Source organism: Ovis aries, chromosome 18 (genome assembly GCF_016772045.2).
Source record: "Ovis aries strain OAR_USU_Benz2616 breed Rambouillet chromosome 18, ARS-UI_Ramb_v3.0, whole genome shotgun sequence".
NCBI classification, from domain to species: domain Eukaryota; kingdom Metazoa; phylum Chordata; class Mammalia; order Artiodactyla; family Bovidae; genus Ovis; species Ovis aries.
In genome coordinates, this window is record NC_056071.1 from 62,519,474 (window position 1) to 62,537,852 (window position 18,379).

Here is an 18,379-nt window from a genome sequence, read left to right on the forward strand (position 1 = left end):
TCCCACATGCCTCCGGGCGGGGAAACCAAAGCATAAAACAGAAGCAATATTGTAGCAGATTCAATAAAGGCTTTAAAAATGGTCCATATCGGAAGCTGATTTGCATTGTTGTATGGCAGAAACCGACACAATGCTATAAAAGCAGTTTTCCTCCAATTAAACATAAATTTAGAAAGAAATAAAACCTATTTTGGTTTTGTCTCCACAGCAAACCCAAGGAGCCGGTCTTCAGCGCAGGTAAGGCTGGCTGAATGTCAGCGCGGGCGCCCCTTACTCTCTGTGATACTTGAGGGGCAGTAAGAAGCGGTTGTTCAGGGGCAGCTGGGATGGGCGGAACACCGGGGTCTGTGTCAGGGGGCTGGGGGCTGAGTGCTCACTATCAGCCTGTACATGGGGGTCTGGTGACTCACATCACTCAGAGACCACCCAGAAAAAGGGTCATAAAGACTAAACCCTTCATTTGCCCACATTTAAAACGGATTCAAGAGACATCCATGAGGAGAAAGAGTGACATGCCGTTACATGAAATTTCTCGGTTAAAACATCCTGTTGCCTTCCTCGCCCCTTCCTTACTAATGGGGGCTCTCCCATCACCAGCATTTGCGTTTCTCTTGAAAGGGAAAGTCTCTGATGTATCCAGTTACGACTTTATCTAAAATCGACTTCTTTTTCTGCCTGTGATTTCCTAAACTGCCAACTAATAGTCCATATATATCTTTCCATGTATCTTTTCTAACACGTGTTATAATAAGGGAACTGCTATTTTTAGAATAGTAAGCTTATTTGAAAGCATACTTAAAATGCAAAATCTTTGACAAGATTTTGTGCCATGAGCTAAATGAACTCATTTAATTTTCCAAGTTTTTTCCCCCCCTTAAGTTCAGCATCGAAACATGAAAGTCAGACTTTCCTATTTATGCGCATGTGCTTCAATATTCATTTCATTTTCAGGAAGCATGAAATTACTCACTGAAAATGTAATCGCCCTCAGCCTGCAGAGTAGGTCTGGTGTGCACTTGTCAGAACCCCTGAAATGTGTCCAGGTTTTTCTAGCGGTGGGGGTGGGGGAACCTCTGGGCCTGTGGGGCTCAAGAGCGCCCCCTGCAGGCAGGCCAGTCACTCTTGCAGTGCCCCCTCATCTCTTTACCCAGCACTTCTGTCTCTGTCTCCGAAATCCCAAGGGAAACGCCGGGTGACACACTGCAAAGGTAGGCGGCATTTCTGAAACCTCATAGCTCTCTGAGCAAAGCTGCGCCCCAGGCTGCAGAAACTCTTTTCATACAGGCCACCAGCTACCCTCCTTGTATGAAAATGCTTTGTGATGCAAACCACATGGGGTTATTGGACGTTCAAAGCAGTCCTGAGCATTTACTTGGGCGGGTCTGACTGAGGAGCTAAAAACTAGACCTCCGGTGATGATTGGCTGATGACAAGAACTCTTTTTAAAATCTGTATGAATGTCAAGAGAGCTATAGGGCGAGCCCTGGATGCCCCGTTTCTGGAACCTGCACTGCTGCTGGCCGCTCCCTCTGGCACCTCTGGGTTTGGGGGTTGTGTGCTGTTATCCTAACATGCCTGAAAAAAAGAACAAGCAAGCAAAGATTGCTTTCCCTCGCTGCGTTTTGTTGGTTTTTTGTTTTTTTTTTTAAGATGTAGGAGGTCTGACTTAGCTGTCCAGAACAGTGCCAAGGCTAACTCCAGAGCTTTTCTTCTCGGTCCAGTGACGTAGATTTGCCCATTAAGTAAATCTGTCATAAGGACTTCTCCAGCACGTAATGATATACTCAAGTAGATATTCCATCTATATGAATTGCATACACCTGTACAAGGCTTTTGATATGTGCTGCAGGGTGACATTATATTCCCTTTATTCTGAATCTGCACTCCGTGATTCCCCTCTTACAAAGAGAATTCATGGAATCACTTGTCATTTAAGCCATCACACCCGCCCCTCTTTGTCCCTCTTCCATTGATCTACTGAGTGTTTTTAGGGTCTTCAGCTGTGATGGCCACACCGTCTGAAGAGCTGAGATTTGGTTGAGGGATGAAGGAAGGGAAGGGGCCGGGTGAGGCGAGCATGGGTAGGTGCACAGAGCGGGTGGGTGTGTAGGTGGCAGAGACAGAGAAGGACCCCCGGGTGGGGGGCAGTTGTGGCCAGTGATGTCATATACGGGAAGAGGGGGCAGGGCATTTAGAGCGCTGGGTCCAGCAGGTAGGTGAGCAGAAGGATCCTGAATCCAGTGTGGGCCTTCATGGGTTTGGTAGCTACGATGACCAGAGTAGGGGGGGGTCCGTACAAAAGCCTGCAGCCCTGGGGGCCTCAGATGGGCTCCTCCCAGTGGAACTGGGGAGGATGGAGCCTAGTGAGGAGCACTGTCACAGGAGCATCACAGAACACGGCAGCTGGCACACTGTGCAAGAGTGAACACATGTTGATTTTTACTTAAAAGTCAGATTTAATATGCAGAGTGGAGAGCGTGTCACATGCATGCATCTAAGACCTGAATTGCACGCACACCGTAAAAGTGCAGTGGCCTCTCAGTTTTTAGGCAATATCGCATGTGGCTTTATCTGAAAATCCTCAGGAATAAGGCTTACAAAACTAATTCGTGAATGTGGTACTTACAACATTATAATTATTTTATGACTTCCTTAGCGGTTTCCTCTCTGGGCATAATTTTTCTGTTGAGTTATGGTACAGCCCCAACTGCCCAATTTAAACGCCACTAAGGGGCCCAGTCCTTTGATCTGCAGTGAAGCATCAGAATGCAGTGAGTTCTGAATCCAAACAGAATTCATCAAGAGCTCACAAGACATTTTCTTTGGCCTTATTATATCTTGAAAACTGTAGCCAGAAAATCCTATATTGTTTGTTTTTGTTTAAAGTTCAGGAGTGGCCCCTTGTTGATGTATTAGTGGATTTTACTTTCATCCCTATAATTTATTAAAGATTCAGAAGTGATTTTGTTATAAAAATGTTTGTTCTAGAGAGGTTTATTCCCCAGCTTCTCTCTCTAATGGGTCTTTTGTTCTTTTTTTTTTCTATTTCTAGCTTTTCTTTGAGCATTTTCCTTTTTGCATGCATCCCAGCATGTACTTCTGCCGGTTTCGTGCCCTTTACACTTGAATTATCCAGTGTGAAAGATACATAAAGACACATTTTTACATTGCACTATAACAAACCAATTTAAATACTGAAAGATATTTTATGAATTTTGATACTGCAATTGTATATCCATTGAACTCAATAAAAAAAAAAATTTAAGTGGATTTCTTGTGTTAGTTGTAATTTTTTGGGGTGGCATTTTCCCCCTCCTGATAATAAAGAACCTATAGGCACTAAAATCTCTCATGGAAAATAATTATTGGAATCTAATTATTTTCTGCCTATTATAATTTCTCACATTATTTAAGTAAGCAGAATGTCAAAGGCAAACAAGGTGAACATTTTTGTTTCAAACTGTTTGTGTTTTAGTTAGTTTTCCCTAGGATTTTAACCAGAAATGACACAAAGGGCAACGTTTCTACTTTTGCATTGAAAGGATGGAGAAAATATAACTTTTTTTCAGGTACCCTAGGCACCAAGGTGTCTTACTGACGTGTTTGTTCTCTTCGTAGAAGAAGGATATGTAAAAATGTTTCTTCGTGGACGCCCTGTTACCATGTACATGCCCAAAGATCAAGTGGATTCTTACAATTTGGAAGCAAAAGTAGAACTGCCAACCAAGAGACTGAAGCTGGAATGGGTGTATCCTTTATTCATTAAGTCTGACCTGAAGTCATCAGTTGATGAGTGCGTTTATTGAAATTAAGTTGTAGAAACCCATAAAACTAAACCATGACAGCAAAAAGTTTTTAAACCCAAAGAAAGAAAGAGGGACTCCCTGGAAGGAAGGACTAGCATTCCACCTCAACCAAGCAGGGCTTTGGCCAACCTTGGGAATCTTAACTTCAAGCTAACAGTGACTAGGGACTTTGCTGGTAGTCCAGGGGTTAAGACTTTGCCTTCCAATGCAGGGGGTATGGGTTCAATCTGTGACTGAGGAACTAAGATCCCACGTGCCACAGGGTGGGATCTTAACATTGTAAATCAACTATGCTGCTGCTAAGTCGCTTCAGTCGTGTCCGACTCTGTGCGACCCCATAGACGGCAGCCCACCAGGCTCCACCATCCCTGGGATTCTCCAGGCAAGAACACTATCAACTATACATCAATTTAAAAAGGCAAAAAAAAAAAAAAAAGAAAGAAACAGTGACTAATTGAACATGAGTATGGACTCAGTACTAAATGAAAGGAATACAATACAATGTATGGCTTCAGTTAAATGGACACGTAGCATCAACATAATACCACTGGGAAAAAGGAAAACGCTCTCACAAAATCCAGGCCACAGAAACCTGAGTCAGCCACATGACTAGCGTTCTTGAAATAAAGCTGCTAGAATCTTCATAATATGAGGCTTGGGAAAGTGAATGGAGTACCAAGGAGGGAATAAAAGAAGGACAAGAAATCAAGAAATAGAGCCTGTGAAAGAAGGTGAAGTGTTTTGTTTTGTTTTGGTTTGGTTTTTTACTATTTTGTTTTACTTTAGAAACCCACAGAGGCCACCATCCAGTCCATGAAGACTTTAAGACAAAGAACAAGAATCCTTTCTTCACCTTCAAACAGCTATTATTGAATACCAGTTTAATGCCAAACCCTCGCAACAAATGACATGAAGTTGGTTTAAACTGAAGCTATTGTTATTTCAGTTAGAAGAATTACTGTTTGAAGTTATAAAGTCATATTCCTTGGAAATTTCTTGCAATTATTTCTGTACCTAAATTTCTCAAAACAATTTTTTTTTTTTTTCGGATTCAGATGCCGCCAAGTGTTCACCTACCTGCACCCATTTTGCCATCTGTATTGGCACATGAAAAGGGACCCCATTCTTCTTTAGGTCACTGATTGTTTGAATTGGTTAAATCAAATCTGAAACAGTATTCAAGACACAGTTGTTCAACCTGCTCCCAACTCATATTTTAAAAGGTGGGAACCAGTGGGATTTGCAGCAGATAAATGGTGAGTTTTCACGTCCAAGTTCACGTGGTGTTTCGCTCGGAAATAGTTTTCAAGCGTTGGAAGCATATATGCTAAAGTCTTAACAGGTTATTATCCCTGAGAAGCTGTGGATGGTTAGAACAAGGAGGACCTAAATTTATTACCTTATATTGATTGATATATAGATACATGAGCTTCCCTGGTGGGTCAGATGGTAAAGATTCTGCCGGCAATGCAGAAGACCTGGGTTCCATCCCTGAGTCGGGAAGATCCCCTGGAGAGGGGAATGGCAACTCACTCCAATATTCTTTGCCAGAGAATTTTATGGACAGAGGAGCCTGGAAGGCTGCAGTCCATGGGGTCGCAGTCAGACACAAGTGACGACTAATACTTTCACTTGCCATGGCAGTGAGAGCCCAGAGACCTAACCACTAGACAACCAGGTAACTTCATATATACATGTATACTGTTCACACCTTTTACAGGTATTTTTTATAATGTAAAAAAAAATGTTTTAAGTGAAATACATAGCTGCCAGTTTACAATAAGCAGTAAACTCAGAATTGGTTTATAACTTAGACATGAAAGTCATTTACCAGTATCTGCAGATTTTCTTTTTAAATACTTTAAAATATAAAGAATGTCAAAACTCAACTTTTTTCTCTTAGAATAGGATTTATAACCTCATACTGCTTAGTATTTGAAACAATATAGCCACTTAACATAGTCAGAGGGTTTTCCAGGTGGTGCTAGTGGTAAAGACCATTCCCATGGAAAAGAAATGCAAAAAAGCAAAATGGCTATCTGAGGAGGCCTTACAAATAGCTGTGAAAAGAAGAGAAGCAAAAAGGAAAGATATAAGCATCTGAATGCAGAGTTCCAAAGAATAGCAGGGAGAGAAAAGAAAGCCTTCCTCAGCAAGCAATGCAAAGAAATAGAGGAAAACAACAGAAAATTAGATACCAAGAACAGAAAATTAGATACAAAGAAAATTAGATACCAAGGGAACATTTCATGCAAAGATGGGCTCAATAAAGGACTGAAATGGTAATGACCTAACAGAAGCAGAAGATATTAAGAAGAGGTGGCAAGAATACACAGAAGAACTGTACAAAAAAGATTTTCACGACCCAGATAATCACGATGGTGTGATCACTCATCTAGAGCCAAACATCCTGGAATGTGAAGTCAAGTGGGCCTTAGAAAGCATCATTACGAACAAAGCTAGTGGAGGTGATGAAATTCCAGTTGAGCTATTTTGAATCCTAAAAGGTGATGCTGTGAAAGTGCTGCACTCAATATGCCAGCAAATTTGGAAAACTCAGCAGTGGCCACAGGACTGGAAAAGGTCCGTTTTCATTCCCATCCCAAAGAAAGGCAATGCGAAAGAATGCTCAAACTACCACACAGTTGCACTCATCTCACATGCTAGTAAAGTAATGCTCAAAATTCTCCAAGCCGGGCTTCAGCAATACATGAACCATGAACTTCCAGATGTTCAAGCTGGTTTTTAGAAAAGGCAGAGGAACCAGAGATCAAGTTGCCAACATCCGCTGGATCATCAAAAAAGCAAGAGAGATCCAGAAAAACACCTATTTCTGTTTTATTGACTATGCTAAAGCCTTTGACTATGTGGATCACAATAAACTGTGGAAGATTCTGAAAGAGATGGGAATACCAGACCACCTGACCTGCCTCTTGAGAAACCTGTATGCAGGTTAGGAAGCAACAGTTAGAACTGGACATGGAACAGCACACTGGTTCCAAATAGGAAAAGGAGTACATCAAGGCTGTATATTGTCACCCTGCTTATTTAACTTCTATGCGGAGTACATCATGAGAAATGCTGGACTGGAAGAAACACAAGCTGGAATCAAGATTTCCGGGAGAAATATCAGTAACCTCAGATATGCAGATGACACCACCCTTATGGCAGAAAGTGAAGAAGAACTAAAAGCCTCACGATGAAAGTGAAAGAGGAGAGTGAAAAAGTTGGCTTAAAGCTCAACATTCAGAAAACGAAGATCATGTCATCTGGTCCCATCACTCCATGGGGAATAGATGGGGAAAGAGTGGAAACAGTGTCAGACTTTATTTTTGGGGGCTCCAAAATCACTGCAGATGGTGACTGCAGCCATGAAATTAAAAGACGCTTACTCCTTGGAAGGAGAGTTATGACCAACCTAGATAGCAAATTAAAAAGCAGAGACATTACTTTGCCGACTAAGGTCTGTCTAGTCAAGGCTATGTTTTTTCCTGTGGTCATGTATGGATGTGAGAGTTGGACTGTGAAGAAAGCTGAGCACCGAAGAATTGATGCTTTTGAACTGTGGTGTTGGAGAAGACTCTTGAGAGTCCCTTGGACTGCAAGGAGATCCAACCAGTCCATCCTAAAGGAGATCAGTCCTGGATGTTCATTGGAAGGACTGATGCTGAAGCTGAAACTCTAATACTTTGGCCACCTCATGCGAAGAGTGTCTGACTCATTGGAAAAGACCTTGATGCTGGGAGGGATTGGGGGCAGGAGGAGGAGGGGACAACAGAGGATGAGATGGCTGGATGGCATCACCAACTCAATGCACATGAGTTTGGGTGAGCTCCTGCTAGTCGCAAGGAGTCAAACAGAAGTGAGCGACTGAACTGAACTGAACTGAGTGCTTAAGAATCCACCTGCCAATGCAGGAGACGCCAGAGAGTTGGGTTTGATCTCTGGGTCAGGATGATCCACTGGAGTAGGAAATGGCAACCCTCTCCAGTATTGTTGCCTGGAAAATCCCACAGGCAGAGGAGCCTGGTGGGCTGCAGTCCACGTGGTTGCAAAGAGTCGGACACAACTGGGAACGCCTGCACGCACATGACACCGTCAGATATGTTTCGTTTTCCAAACAAGCTACAGAAGCCACTGACCATAATAGGATTCAAGTAATCTCCCAGCCATGATTCTAGAACCAGGCTGAGCCTCTCTCCTTCCGCTCCAGCGTGACGGCAGTTTCAGGTCCCCTGTAGCAGGTGTGTGCCTCAGGATGATGATAACGTGGAGAGTTCGAAGGTGACAAGACTCAGTGGCCCTGTTCTTCCTTTCAATTCTAGTTCCAGAAGCAAGCCCTTGGCTTTAAAAGTTAGATTCAAGACGGCAAGTGGACGCATTCTAGACTGTGGTCATGGTCCAGCAGGTCTCAGCAAGTAGTAGGGTGACTAGAATAAATGGTACGCAAGAGAGGCAGCAGAAAGGAAAGAGAAAAACATGAGCAGAGTAGCCCAGCATTCTTGGGGAATTAGTGTCTAGTCACCCTTCAGGTGTCTTTGATTCTACAGTCAGGATAGTACCTCTAACAGAATGTTATGCTCACCGGCCTTTCAGGAGACCAGCTTGGGAAAAACTTAAACCCCACCTAGGTGTGAGGAAAACGCATCCATGTAAGATTTCAGCAGCTCAGCAAAGCAGTGTAGGCCCTGGCCACGGATTTCCTGGATCCGTGACTGATACGCCAGATTGAGGAGTTCACTTCCTAGTTATTACACAAGCGTCTGATCCACTTCCTGTTAGCAGGAGAACAGCAAATCACCATGTTTCATCAAGCTGAGTCGAACCCAGGTCCCCCGCATCGCAGGCAGATTCTTTACCAGCTGAGCCACCAGGGAAGCCCAAGAATACTGTAATGGGTGGCTTATCCCTTCTCCAGCGGATCTTCCTGACCCAGAAATCAAACTGGGGTCTCCCTCATTGCAGGCAAATTCTTTACCAGCTGAGCTACCAGGTCATATTATAATACATACTTTCAAAAAACCCACACCTTTGTATTGTTAAAAAAAATATCAGCAATTACCACTACATCAATTACCATTTGCAACTTTATTGCCTGCCTATTGAGGGGGTCCAATGTATTGAATATTTGGCACAGATTATTTCAAATTTAGTCTTCTTTAAATTAGTGAAATTTATGGTAACAGTCACATAGAAATGTAGTCCCTGTGCCAGCTGAAGAAAGCTGATGTTTTGTTAGCTCCTAAAAGAAGGCAAGTTTTATCTTGACGTACACGAAGCTACGGGTACAGGGGTCGAGACTGCCGTAATAACCTGTACTTGCTCCCGACGGGCGAGACTGTCTATTTCATCGCGTCGGTGGTTGTGCTGTACAACGTGGAGGAGCAGCTTCAGAGGCATTACGCGGGCCATAATGACGACGTGAAGTGGTGAGTCCTCCAAACCAATGCCTGTGCTTGTGCGAAGGGTATTGGCAGAAAGGGTTCCATGATGGATAGAACTACAGAGAAGCAGAGAGAGCTGAGAAAACGGGTTCTTTGAGAACAGCTCTTGTTTGTGCTCTGGCCTGTCTTCTGGCTCCCTGGTGCCCTAAGACCCATTCTTTGGTTTTCTATTCTCGTGACACATTGTCTTAAACAGCCGTGTTACGTAAACAAATAGCTCCCCTATCTGGAGGTCTTCTCGTGCTAATGGCTTCTAATTCGGGTGTGCAGTTTTTAATAAAAATGTTTTGCCTCTTGTTTCTGGCTGGGTCTGCTATTCCTATAATTCATTTATACCTTTGGTAGTGATTTTATATCTTGGAAAGATGGGTGGATGAGTAGATGGGTTTATGTTATTTCTATTTGTCCTAAGTCCCTGATCAGTTATAAAAATCCTGTTGAAAAAAAGGTGATGTCTTTGCTGTTTGATGGACTCAAAATGACTTCTTAATAATGACCGTACACTAATTAAGCAGTTCTGAGATTGAAGTGGTATTTCCCAATCACAATGCTTTTCCCTTGAGTTTGGTAGTTCCCTATAGATAAAGAAATGAAGATGAAATGAAATATGTACCAATTGTCTAAGGTCTTTGGAAGCTCAGAGAATTTATCAAGAGTGTGTAAGAAGTCGGACACTGTATATTTCTCACATTTAAATTTTTGACCAGAGTATATTTGAGCAAGGGAAAAGTGAAGCTTACCTTTAAAAGAGTAGATGTTTTGTGTTTTCTTTGTTTGGTTTGTTTGGGTTTTGGTTTTTTTTTTCACAGTCTGAACGTTTAATCAACATAGACACATTATTAATATAGGTAAATGAAACTATGAAAACTTGAGTTGGGACTTATCTAAGAACAGATGTTTTATGAAGATCTCTTTTTAGCCTTGCAGTTCACCCCGATAGGGTCACAATAGCCACAGGACAAGTTGCAGGCACATCCAAGGATGGAAAAGTGAGTGGTCTTTTCATGTTTTTGTAATGGACTGGTAACACAAAATGATTGTTTTGCAAATATTTTGCTGATGAATAAGCCTGCTTAGATATAATGTCTGTGATTGTGCATGCCCAGTTGCTTCAGTCGTGTCCAACTCTGCAACCCCACGGACTGTAGCCCACCAGGATCCTCTGTCCGTGGGATTCTCCAGGCAGGAATACTGGAGTGGGTGGCCATTCCCTCCTCCAGGAGATCTTCCCCACCCAGAGATCGAACCCATGTCTCCTACATCTCCTGCATTGCCAGGTGGGCTCTTTACCACTAGCACCACCACCTGGGAAGCTCAAATTTGAATTGAATCCCTCAATTTGAATTTTTATTGCAAATGAAAATTCTTACACTGACCTTAAAATTAAAAAACCCTTGAGCTCATGTTCAGTTCAGCTAATTTTTAAATAGCATTGTTCTTGCCTAAGAATTCATTAATTCTTCCGATACTTATTTACTCATGTGATAAACATTAACATGTTAAGTTAGAATCCTGAAAAATAATCATTTGACTGTGGGGCATTTTGCCTCTTCAGTGAATGAGTCCCTTGTTATCATGACTTTAATACATGGAGTTTGTGTCTATATGTCATCCACAAGGGCTGCTGGAAGGATTTTTGCAAAATTGTATGAGCAAAGACTTCAGTTTTTATTTTAAGGAATCAGAGAAGGAGCTAGTATAATTTGGCAAATACAGCAATTCAAAACTGGCTTCCACTTATTTACCGCAATCTGTGGTCATTGTTATGTTTTATCCAAAACATCTAGTAACTTTTCTGATGTCTGTTTCTGTATAGTCTATCAATGCACAATGTATAATCTGAAACTAATTACGTTAAGTATTTCCATTTTTATCATGAGTGCTACCATTTTCCAGAAAGTATTTTAATAACATCAAAATTTAAATATTTATGCTATTTTCCATTAAAATCCTACACTTGAAAGGAGGTAACAGGAACAATGGAAATCAGACTGCTATTCTGTAAGCACACAGGGAAGAGTCGTCTTCTTTTTTTTTTTTAATGCTAAATGACCTTTAAAAGTTATTCGAGATCAGTAGTAAATCCTTTGTTCCTCCCTCTAGTGGATGAACTGTGTATTTCAGTTTCTGGCCTTGAAATGGAATCAGAACCTTCAGTTCAGTTCAGTTCAGTCGCTCAGTCATGTCCGACTCTTTGTGACCCCATGAATCGCAGCACGCCAGGCCTCCTTGTCCATCACCAACTCCCGGAGTTCACTCAGACTCGCGTCCATCGAGTCAATGATGCCATCCAGCCATCTCATCCTCTGTCGTCCCCTTCTTCTCCTGCCCCCAATCCCTCCCAGCATCAGAGTCTTTTCCAATGAGTCAACTCTTCGCATGAGGTGGCCGAAGTACTGGAGTTTCAGCTTTAGCATCATTCCTTCCCAAGAACACCCAGGGCTGATCTCCTTCAGAATGGACTGGTTGGATCTCCTTGCAGTCCAAGGGACTCTCAGGAGTCTTCTCCAATACCACAGTTCAAAAGCATCAATTCTTTGGCGCTCAGCCTTCTTCACAGTCCAACTCTCACATCCATACATGACTACTGGAAAAACCATAGCCTTGACTAGATGGAACCTTAGAGCCCTCTGAATAGCTGAGCTATTCCTGTCCATTTACAAGTGAAGTCCAGAGAGGCCAAGTGACTGTCTGCGAACATCCAGCTGCTTAGAGACAAATCCAGACTAGAACCCAGTTCCGCTGTCCGTTGTACAAAGCTAGTCCTTTTCTTGATAAATCTGCTGGTGATTCTGTGATGCTTTCTTCTATTAAGGAAGAGGAAAATTATCATAGCTGAGAAAGTTTTGAACTAATCATAACCATTCTAAGTTTGTATTTGTGTATTATCAATTTCCTGTGGGGCCCAAGAATGTGAGGTTCTTAATACCACTGGTGGTAGTCATCATGATGAATTTAAACATGCTTACCCCTTAGTGGCAATACAAACGTTAAAAGAATAACCCTTACATGAGACTCCATTTTCTTTGTCATTTTTCAGTTTTAAAATTCAGATGCTTTAGATATATAAATGGGAATATCAGTTCCTGTGGGACAGTTATCAAGAATCGACTGTTGGAAGTTTGAAACTTGGTATTAGTTGTTCATTTGTGTCTGACTCTGTGGCCCCATGGACTGTAGCCTGCCAGCCTCCTCTGTCCATGGAATTCTCCAGGCAAGAATACTGGAGTGGGTTGCCATTCCCTTCTCCAGGGGATCTTCCCCACCCAAGTATCCAACCTGGGTCTCCTGCATTGCAGGCAGATTCTTTACCATCTGAGCCACCAGAGAAGCCCCTAAAACTTGGTAGACCTCCCCTACAGTTAAATTGGCCACAGGAGCCATGACCTCCTGAAGATATTCAGTTCAGTTCAGGTCAGTCGCTCAGTTGTGTCCGACTGTTTATGACCCCATGAACCTCAGCGCGCCAGGCCTCCCTGTCCATCACCAACTCCCAGAGCTTACCCAAACTCATGTCCATTGAGTCGGTGATACCATCTAACCATCTCATCCTCTGTCATCCCCTTCTCCTCCTGCCCTCAATCTTTCCCAACATCAGGGTCTTTTCAAATGAGTCAGCTCTTCGCATCAGGTAGCCAAAATATTGGAGTTTCGGCTTCAACATCGGTCCTTCCGATGAACACCCAGGACTGATTTTCCTTTAGGATGGACTGGTTGGATCTCTTTGCAGTCCAAGGGACTCTCAAGAGTCTTCTCCAACACCACAGTTCAAAAGCATCAATTATTTGGCACTCAGCTTTCTTTATAGTCCAACTCTTACATCCATACATGACTACTGGAAAAACTATAGTCTTGACTAGACAGACCTTTATTGACAAAGTAAAGTCTGCTTTTTAATACGCTATCTAGGTTGGTCATAACTTTCCTTCCAAGGAGTAAGCGTCTCTTAATTTCATGGCTGCAATCACCATCTGCAGTGATTTTGGAGCTCAGAAAAATAAAGTCAGCCACTGTTTTCACTGTTTCCCCATCTATTTGCCATGAAGTGATGGGACCGGATGCCATGATCTTCGTTTTCTGAATGTTGATCTCTAAGCCAACTTTTTCACTCTCCACTTTCACTTTCATCAAGAGGCTCTTTAGTTCTTCACTTTCTGCCATAAGGGTGGTGTCATCTGCATATTTGAGGTTATTGATATTTCTCCTGGCAATCTTGATTCCAGCTTGTGCTTCATCCAGCCCAGCATTTCTCATGGTTTACTCTGCATAGAAGTTAAATAAGCAGGGTGACAATATACAGCCCCGACATACTCCTTTCCCTATTTTGGAACCAGTGTGTTGTTCCATGTCCAGTTCTAACTGTTGCTTCCTGACCTGCATACAGACTTCTCAAGAGGCAGGTCAGGTGGTCTGGTATTCCCATCTCTTTCAGAATTTTCCAGTTTATTGTGAGATATTGGGAACATTTTATGTATTGTAAAAACACAGAGTCTTAAGTGCATTTAAAAAAAAAACACTTTTGGGACTTCCTTGGTGGCCCCATGGTTAAGACTGTACCTCCAATGCAGGGAGCATGGGTTCAATCCCTGGTCAGGGAACTAAGATCCCACAGGCCGTGTGGTATAGCCAAAAAAAAAAAAAAAAATTACTTTAATAATTTGCATGTAAATGTCAAACTGATTTGAAATAAAGCCTTACAAAATAAAAGGATAAAACAGAGACCTGGGGGGAAATAGCATTAAAAAAAAAGACTTTTGGCAAAGTAGAAGTAGCGTCAATACAAAGGTAAATTTGTAGACCCAGCACGATGAGTGACCCAGCATTTTCTTCCGAAGCAGCAGTTACCCCCACATGTGCGCATCTGGGATTCCGTGACGTTGAATACGCTGCATGTCATTGGAATCGGGTTTTTCGACCGGGCCGTCACCTGTATCGCATTCTCAAAATCTGTAAGTGTGAACCCTGTGGGTCTTGCAACTTTGTCCACACAGGGGGGAGAGACTCAGCTCAAGGTTGAAGAGGGAGAGGTTAACATGCCCGTACCTGCCCAGGTGTGTGTCCAGATCTGAACTCTGAAACCTCCTGCTTGCCAGGCCCCCTCAGTCAGAGGGAGCACATGCTTGGTCCCACACGCTCCCAGTCAGACGTTTCCATGGTGATGAGAAGAGGCCCTGCGGCCGCACTGTCTCAGGCTCACAGAGCAGTCTTGCTTCCCCTGACCTTGAATTTCCCCTGCCTGTCTGTGCCATCCCCACCCAGTGCCTGGCCATAAGCAGGGGATGGAGGGGCCTCGTGGTCCCCAGGCTTTCCCAGGATGAACCGCCCTTTGAAGCACTAGTTCAGCCAGTCAGAAACACGTACGTGTTCACATCAGTATGCCTTGCGCCTCACCCCCAGCACCTGTGCCCTCATACAACCTTACGATAACCAGCCCTGTGCCCTGTGCCCCGGAGCTGCAGACACTTGTCTCCTCCAGTGCAAGAGCTCTGCAGCCCCTGGGAGGCTAGGTCTAACGGAAGCGGTACTGAAGTCCCCCCAGACTGCTCCCTCCTGCTCCTGTGCCTGTTAACCCCCACATTCCCCTGTCCCCACCATCTGTCTGCCCAAGTCCTAAGCATGTCTCCACAGTGATGGGTAAATACACTTTAATAAAGATGTAGCAGACTCGTGATTAAAAGTAAAACTACGTTCCTTTATAACCACGCTCAGTCTGGTTTATTCTCAAGTGTGGTCTTCCTGTGAATACCTCCTTTTTTCCTAGAATGGAGGCAGCAACCTCTGTGCGGTGGACGATTCCAACGACCACGTGCTGTCCGTGTGGGACTGGCAGAAGGAAGAGAGGCTGGCGGACGTCAAGGTCTGTGAGCACGCCTGCTGCGGGGCCACCGTGTCCGCTTCCCGCGTGGAACTGTCTCCCCTGATCCGTGGGCTCTGTCGCCGCCGCAGCCCCCTGCAGGACCCCTTCTCTAGAAGCCCTTGGGCCCCGCCCCTTTCCCCTTATTCCCAAGGCCTGGTGGGCTTCCTGCTTCTTCACAGCGTCTGTAAGGATTTCGCGTCCACCGCCCTTTACAGCCACCACCCTTCTAATTCGCTCCATCACTCCGGTGGTCACTTTCTCCCTCACTTACTTGCTCTGTTCTTTCCATCATCCACAAATACCGAGGTCCCCTTTCACGCACGTGTTAAGGAAGTACTGGTGGGGTGGTGACAAGTGAGATGTGCCCGCTGCCCAGGCGGAGGGCCAGGCACGGACCTGGGGATCAGGGAAGCTTGTCCAGAGCTGAGTGGACTCAGGAAGGGGGAGCGAGATCTTGGTCCTCCCAGTGGGGCTTTTCCTGCAGAGGGGCCCATTGAACTTCCCAACATGTCAGTGAAGTTTCCTTAAACTCTCTCATGCTTTCCTCCTGTTAAAACCATGATTGGGTCTATTTTTATAGAAATGACTTCAGATTTCTCACCCTGGCATCCATTAGCCTTAGAACACCTTACTGACCTAACCATAGAACTACCATTGGGTCGCCTGAGCTACCTGACATTACGAGCTCCAGTGGATTACTGGCTGACATAGCTCTCTCTCTTGTATGTGTGGGATGCAGACGGTATTCTAGCAAGGCATGAGCATACCTGTTTTTATGCTATAGCTGTGCCTTCTATGTTTTGCTCAAGTATTTCTGTTCTTGCTGTGTCTTTAGGTTGGAAGTGATCAGAGCAAGTTACAGTCTCGGTTTAGGAATGTGTAACTGGATTATCAAGGAGAAGGAGCAGTCAGGGTCAGATTCATGGGAACAGGGTGCAAGTCGTGAAAACCGATAGCAGGATGAAGGTGGCGAAGTGATAGCCAAAGAACCAGCTCCCCTTCTGGACGCCAGGCTCGGTCACCAAGCCACCAGCAGAGTCCTGGGGATCAGAACCAGGCAAATGGCAGCCAAAGCGGGCCCAGAGTGGGGGAGCTGAATGTGACCCAGGTTCCAGGGCCCTTCCCATCACTCGATGAGGATGAGGCTTGCACTTCTTAAGTCCCAGCCTCTCCTTCAGCCAGAGCACGGCTGTGTGCCCACTCCATGCAGGTCCCGAGAGTCCCCGTGCAGAAGGAGGCTCAGTGGTCCTGTCCGCAGGGCTCAGTGGGGGAAACAGACAGGGAGGGGTGTCTAGAGAAGGTGAATTCAGGGGGGGAGAGTATCAAGAGGCCTGGTGTTCACCCTGATGAGTCACTTATTTGTGGTTCAGATTTTATTTATTTCCTTAAGTGTCTCAAGAGATCTGAGACATCTGATTCTCCTGTTTTGTGCAAAGTGTTCGAACGAAGCTGTATTTGCCGCGGATTTCCACCCCACCGACACCAATATAATCGTAACCTGTGGAAAGTCCCACCTCTACTTCTGGACGCTAGAAGGAAGCTCCCTTATTAAGAAGCAAGGATTATTTGAGGTAAGGTGAAATTGCATCTCATTTTATTTTTCACCAGTGGTGCTTGTGATCCCCTGGCATTTAAGGAAGCTCTGAGGCGTCACAGCCTTAGAATTTAATTGGCAAAGTGGGGGTGTCATGATAAAGACTATTCCTGGAGATCCCTGATAGAGTTGGGGAGCCCCTCATGGATAACATTGGTGATGCTGATAAGGAAGGACCAATACAGGGAGAAGAGCCAGGAAAGGGTGCCCAAGGGCTATGGCCCTCACTGTGGTCTGCTGATTGTAAAGAGCAACGAAGAAGCTGACCAGGAGACTGCAGTGCAAGTCTGCCGAGGGTGATGGCAACCTTGGTGCTGTTTAGCCCAGCATCTGAGGCCTCATGAGAGCACCGACATGGCACCTGATGCCCTACGGGCCCAGAGGCTGAGTTGGAGGACTGCTTTATCCCGGGGCCAGACTGTAATCATGGCAACACAGCCCCTTAGCCACTCCAGCAGCCTCCCCTCCTCTAACTGCCTGCAGCCGTGTAAGTACCAGATATTTTAGACCAGATAATCTCAGGGCGTAACTTACATCATGGTGGATGAAAAGTAAGGGCACGCAGTGTGGTAGCGACAGCTGACACCATCCAGCTTGGGGTGCCTGTGAGTCTCAATGTTATTAAAACAAACAGAAGGATATCTTGATTTTACGTATATATATATATATATATATATTCTTTTTTAAACATCCTGCAGAAGCAAGAAAAGCCAAAGTTCGTCCTCTGCGTGACTTTTTCTGAGAACGGTGACACCATCACCGGAGATTCAAGTGGCAACATCCTGGTATGGGGAAAAGGTAACAAGCAATGCCCCTCAAGCAGACTCTTGTGGGAAATGTTCTAAGAAGCCAAATCCCATAAGCATTGTCTGTTAATATCATTTCCAAGTTTACTATTTGATTCCAAGGGACATAGGTACCTACATACGTGTGTGTGTGTGACTTGGAATCAAAAAAACTAGGACAGAGAAAAGTGAGACTAGTAAGCTGCTGGCTTCTGTTGTTTCAAAAGGTTCTTTAAGCCCAAGACGTTGTAATGGAATTAATCACTTTATGGGGAGCTCTGATAACAGCTCGTAATGATGAAATCATCAAAGACTATTTAGCTCTACAGCATTTAACTCCTCTGGTCCACACGGCACTTGGCAGACGTTGACTGAGTGTTGACTGTGAGCCCGAAGCCGTGTGCCGGGCACTGGGCATACAGATGAGTCAGGTGGGCATCAGTGGGCAAACAGTGTGATAGGAAGGACTCCTTACTCAAAAACACGTTGAGTCGAGTTATGAGTGTTACCACATGCCAGGAAAATAGAGCAAATGCACCATCTCTGTACTCCAGGGTCTCAGTGTTTAGGTTGTGGGGTGAAGGCAGAAGCAGAGCACCCGGGGTAATGTCGGGTTAACACGGTGACCTTGGTAGTACCGCTGCTACTCTGAACGCCACGGGCTCTGTACACACACGGGTTCATTGCACCCTGAAAGCGGTGCCGTGGAAAAGCAGCAGCCCCATGACACAAAGGAGGAAACTGAGGCAGAGCAATCAGGCCACTTGTCCAGGGACACCCAGCACACTATATGCTTCATCTTGGCATGTTTTCCTTTATTATTTCTTAATTTATTTTAATGAAGTATGGTTGGTTTACAATGCTGTTAATTTCTGCCATATAGCAAGGAGATT

The 18,379-nt window shown here is 44.4% G+C and overlaps 1 protein-coding gene across 5 annotated transcripts in view; it reads left to right on the forward strand.

Annotated features, from left to right (window-relative positions):
* Positions 1-18,379, forward strand: part of EML1 (EMAP like 1) — a 197,010-nt gene that overhangs the window by 160,271 nt on the left and 18,360 nt on the right. For 3 of the 5 annotated variants that reach the window (XM_060401922.1, XM_060401921.1, XM_027957389.3), the window contains exons 5-12: positions 209-237; positions 3,619-3,748; positions 9,086-9,235; positions 10,170-10,239; positions 14,089-14,199; positions 15,012-15,107; positions 16,544-16,678; positions 17,400-17,499. In XM_060401922.1, the coding sequence (XP_060257905.1) occupies positions 209-237; positions 3,619-3,748; positions 9,086-9,235; positions 10,170-10,239; positions 14,089-14,199; positions 15,012-15,107; positions 16,544-16,678; positions 17,400-17,499 (821 nt within the window). Of the gene's footprint in view, positions 1-208; positions 238-1,151; positions 1,209-3,618; positions 3,749-9,085; positions 9,236-10,169; positions 10,240-14,088; positions 14,200-15,011; positions 15,108-16,543; positions 16,679-17,399; positions 17,500-18,379 lie in introns of all 5 variants that reach the window. The other 2 variants (XM_027957388.3, XM_027957387.3) reach the window with 1 other exon arrangement.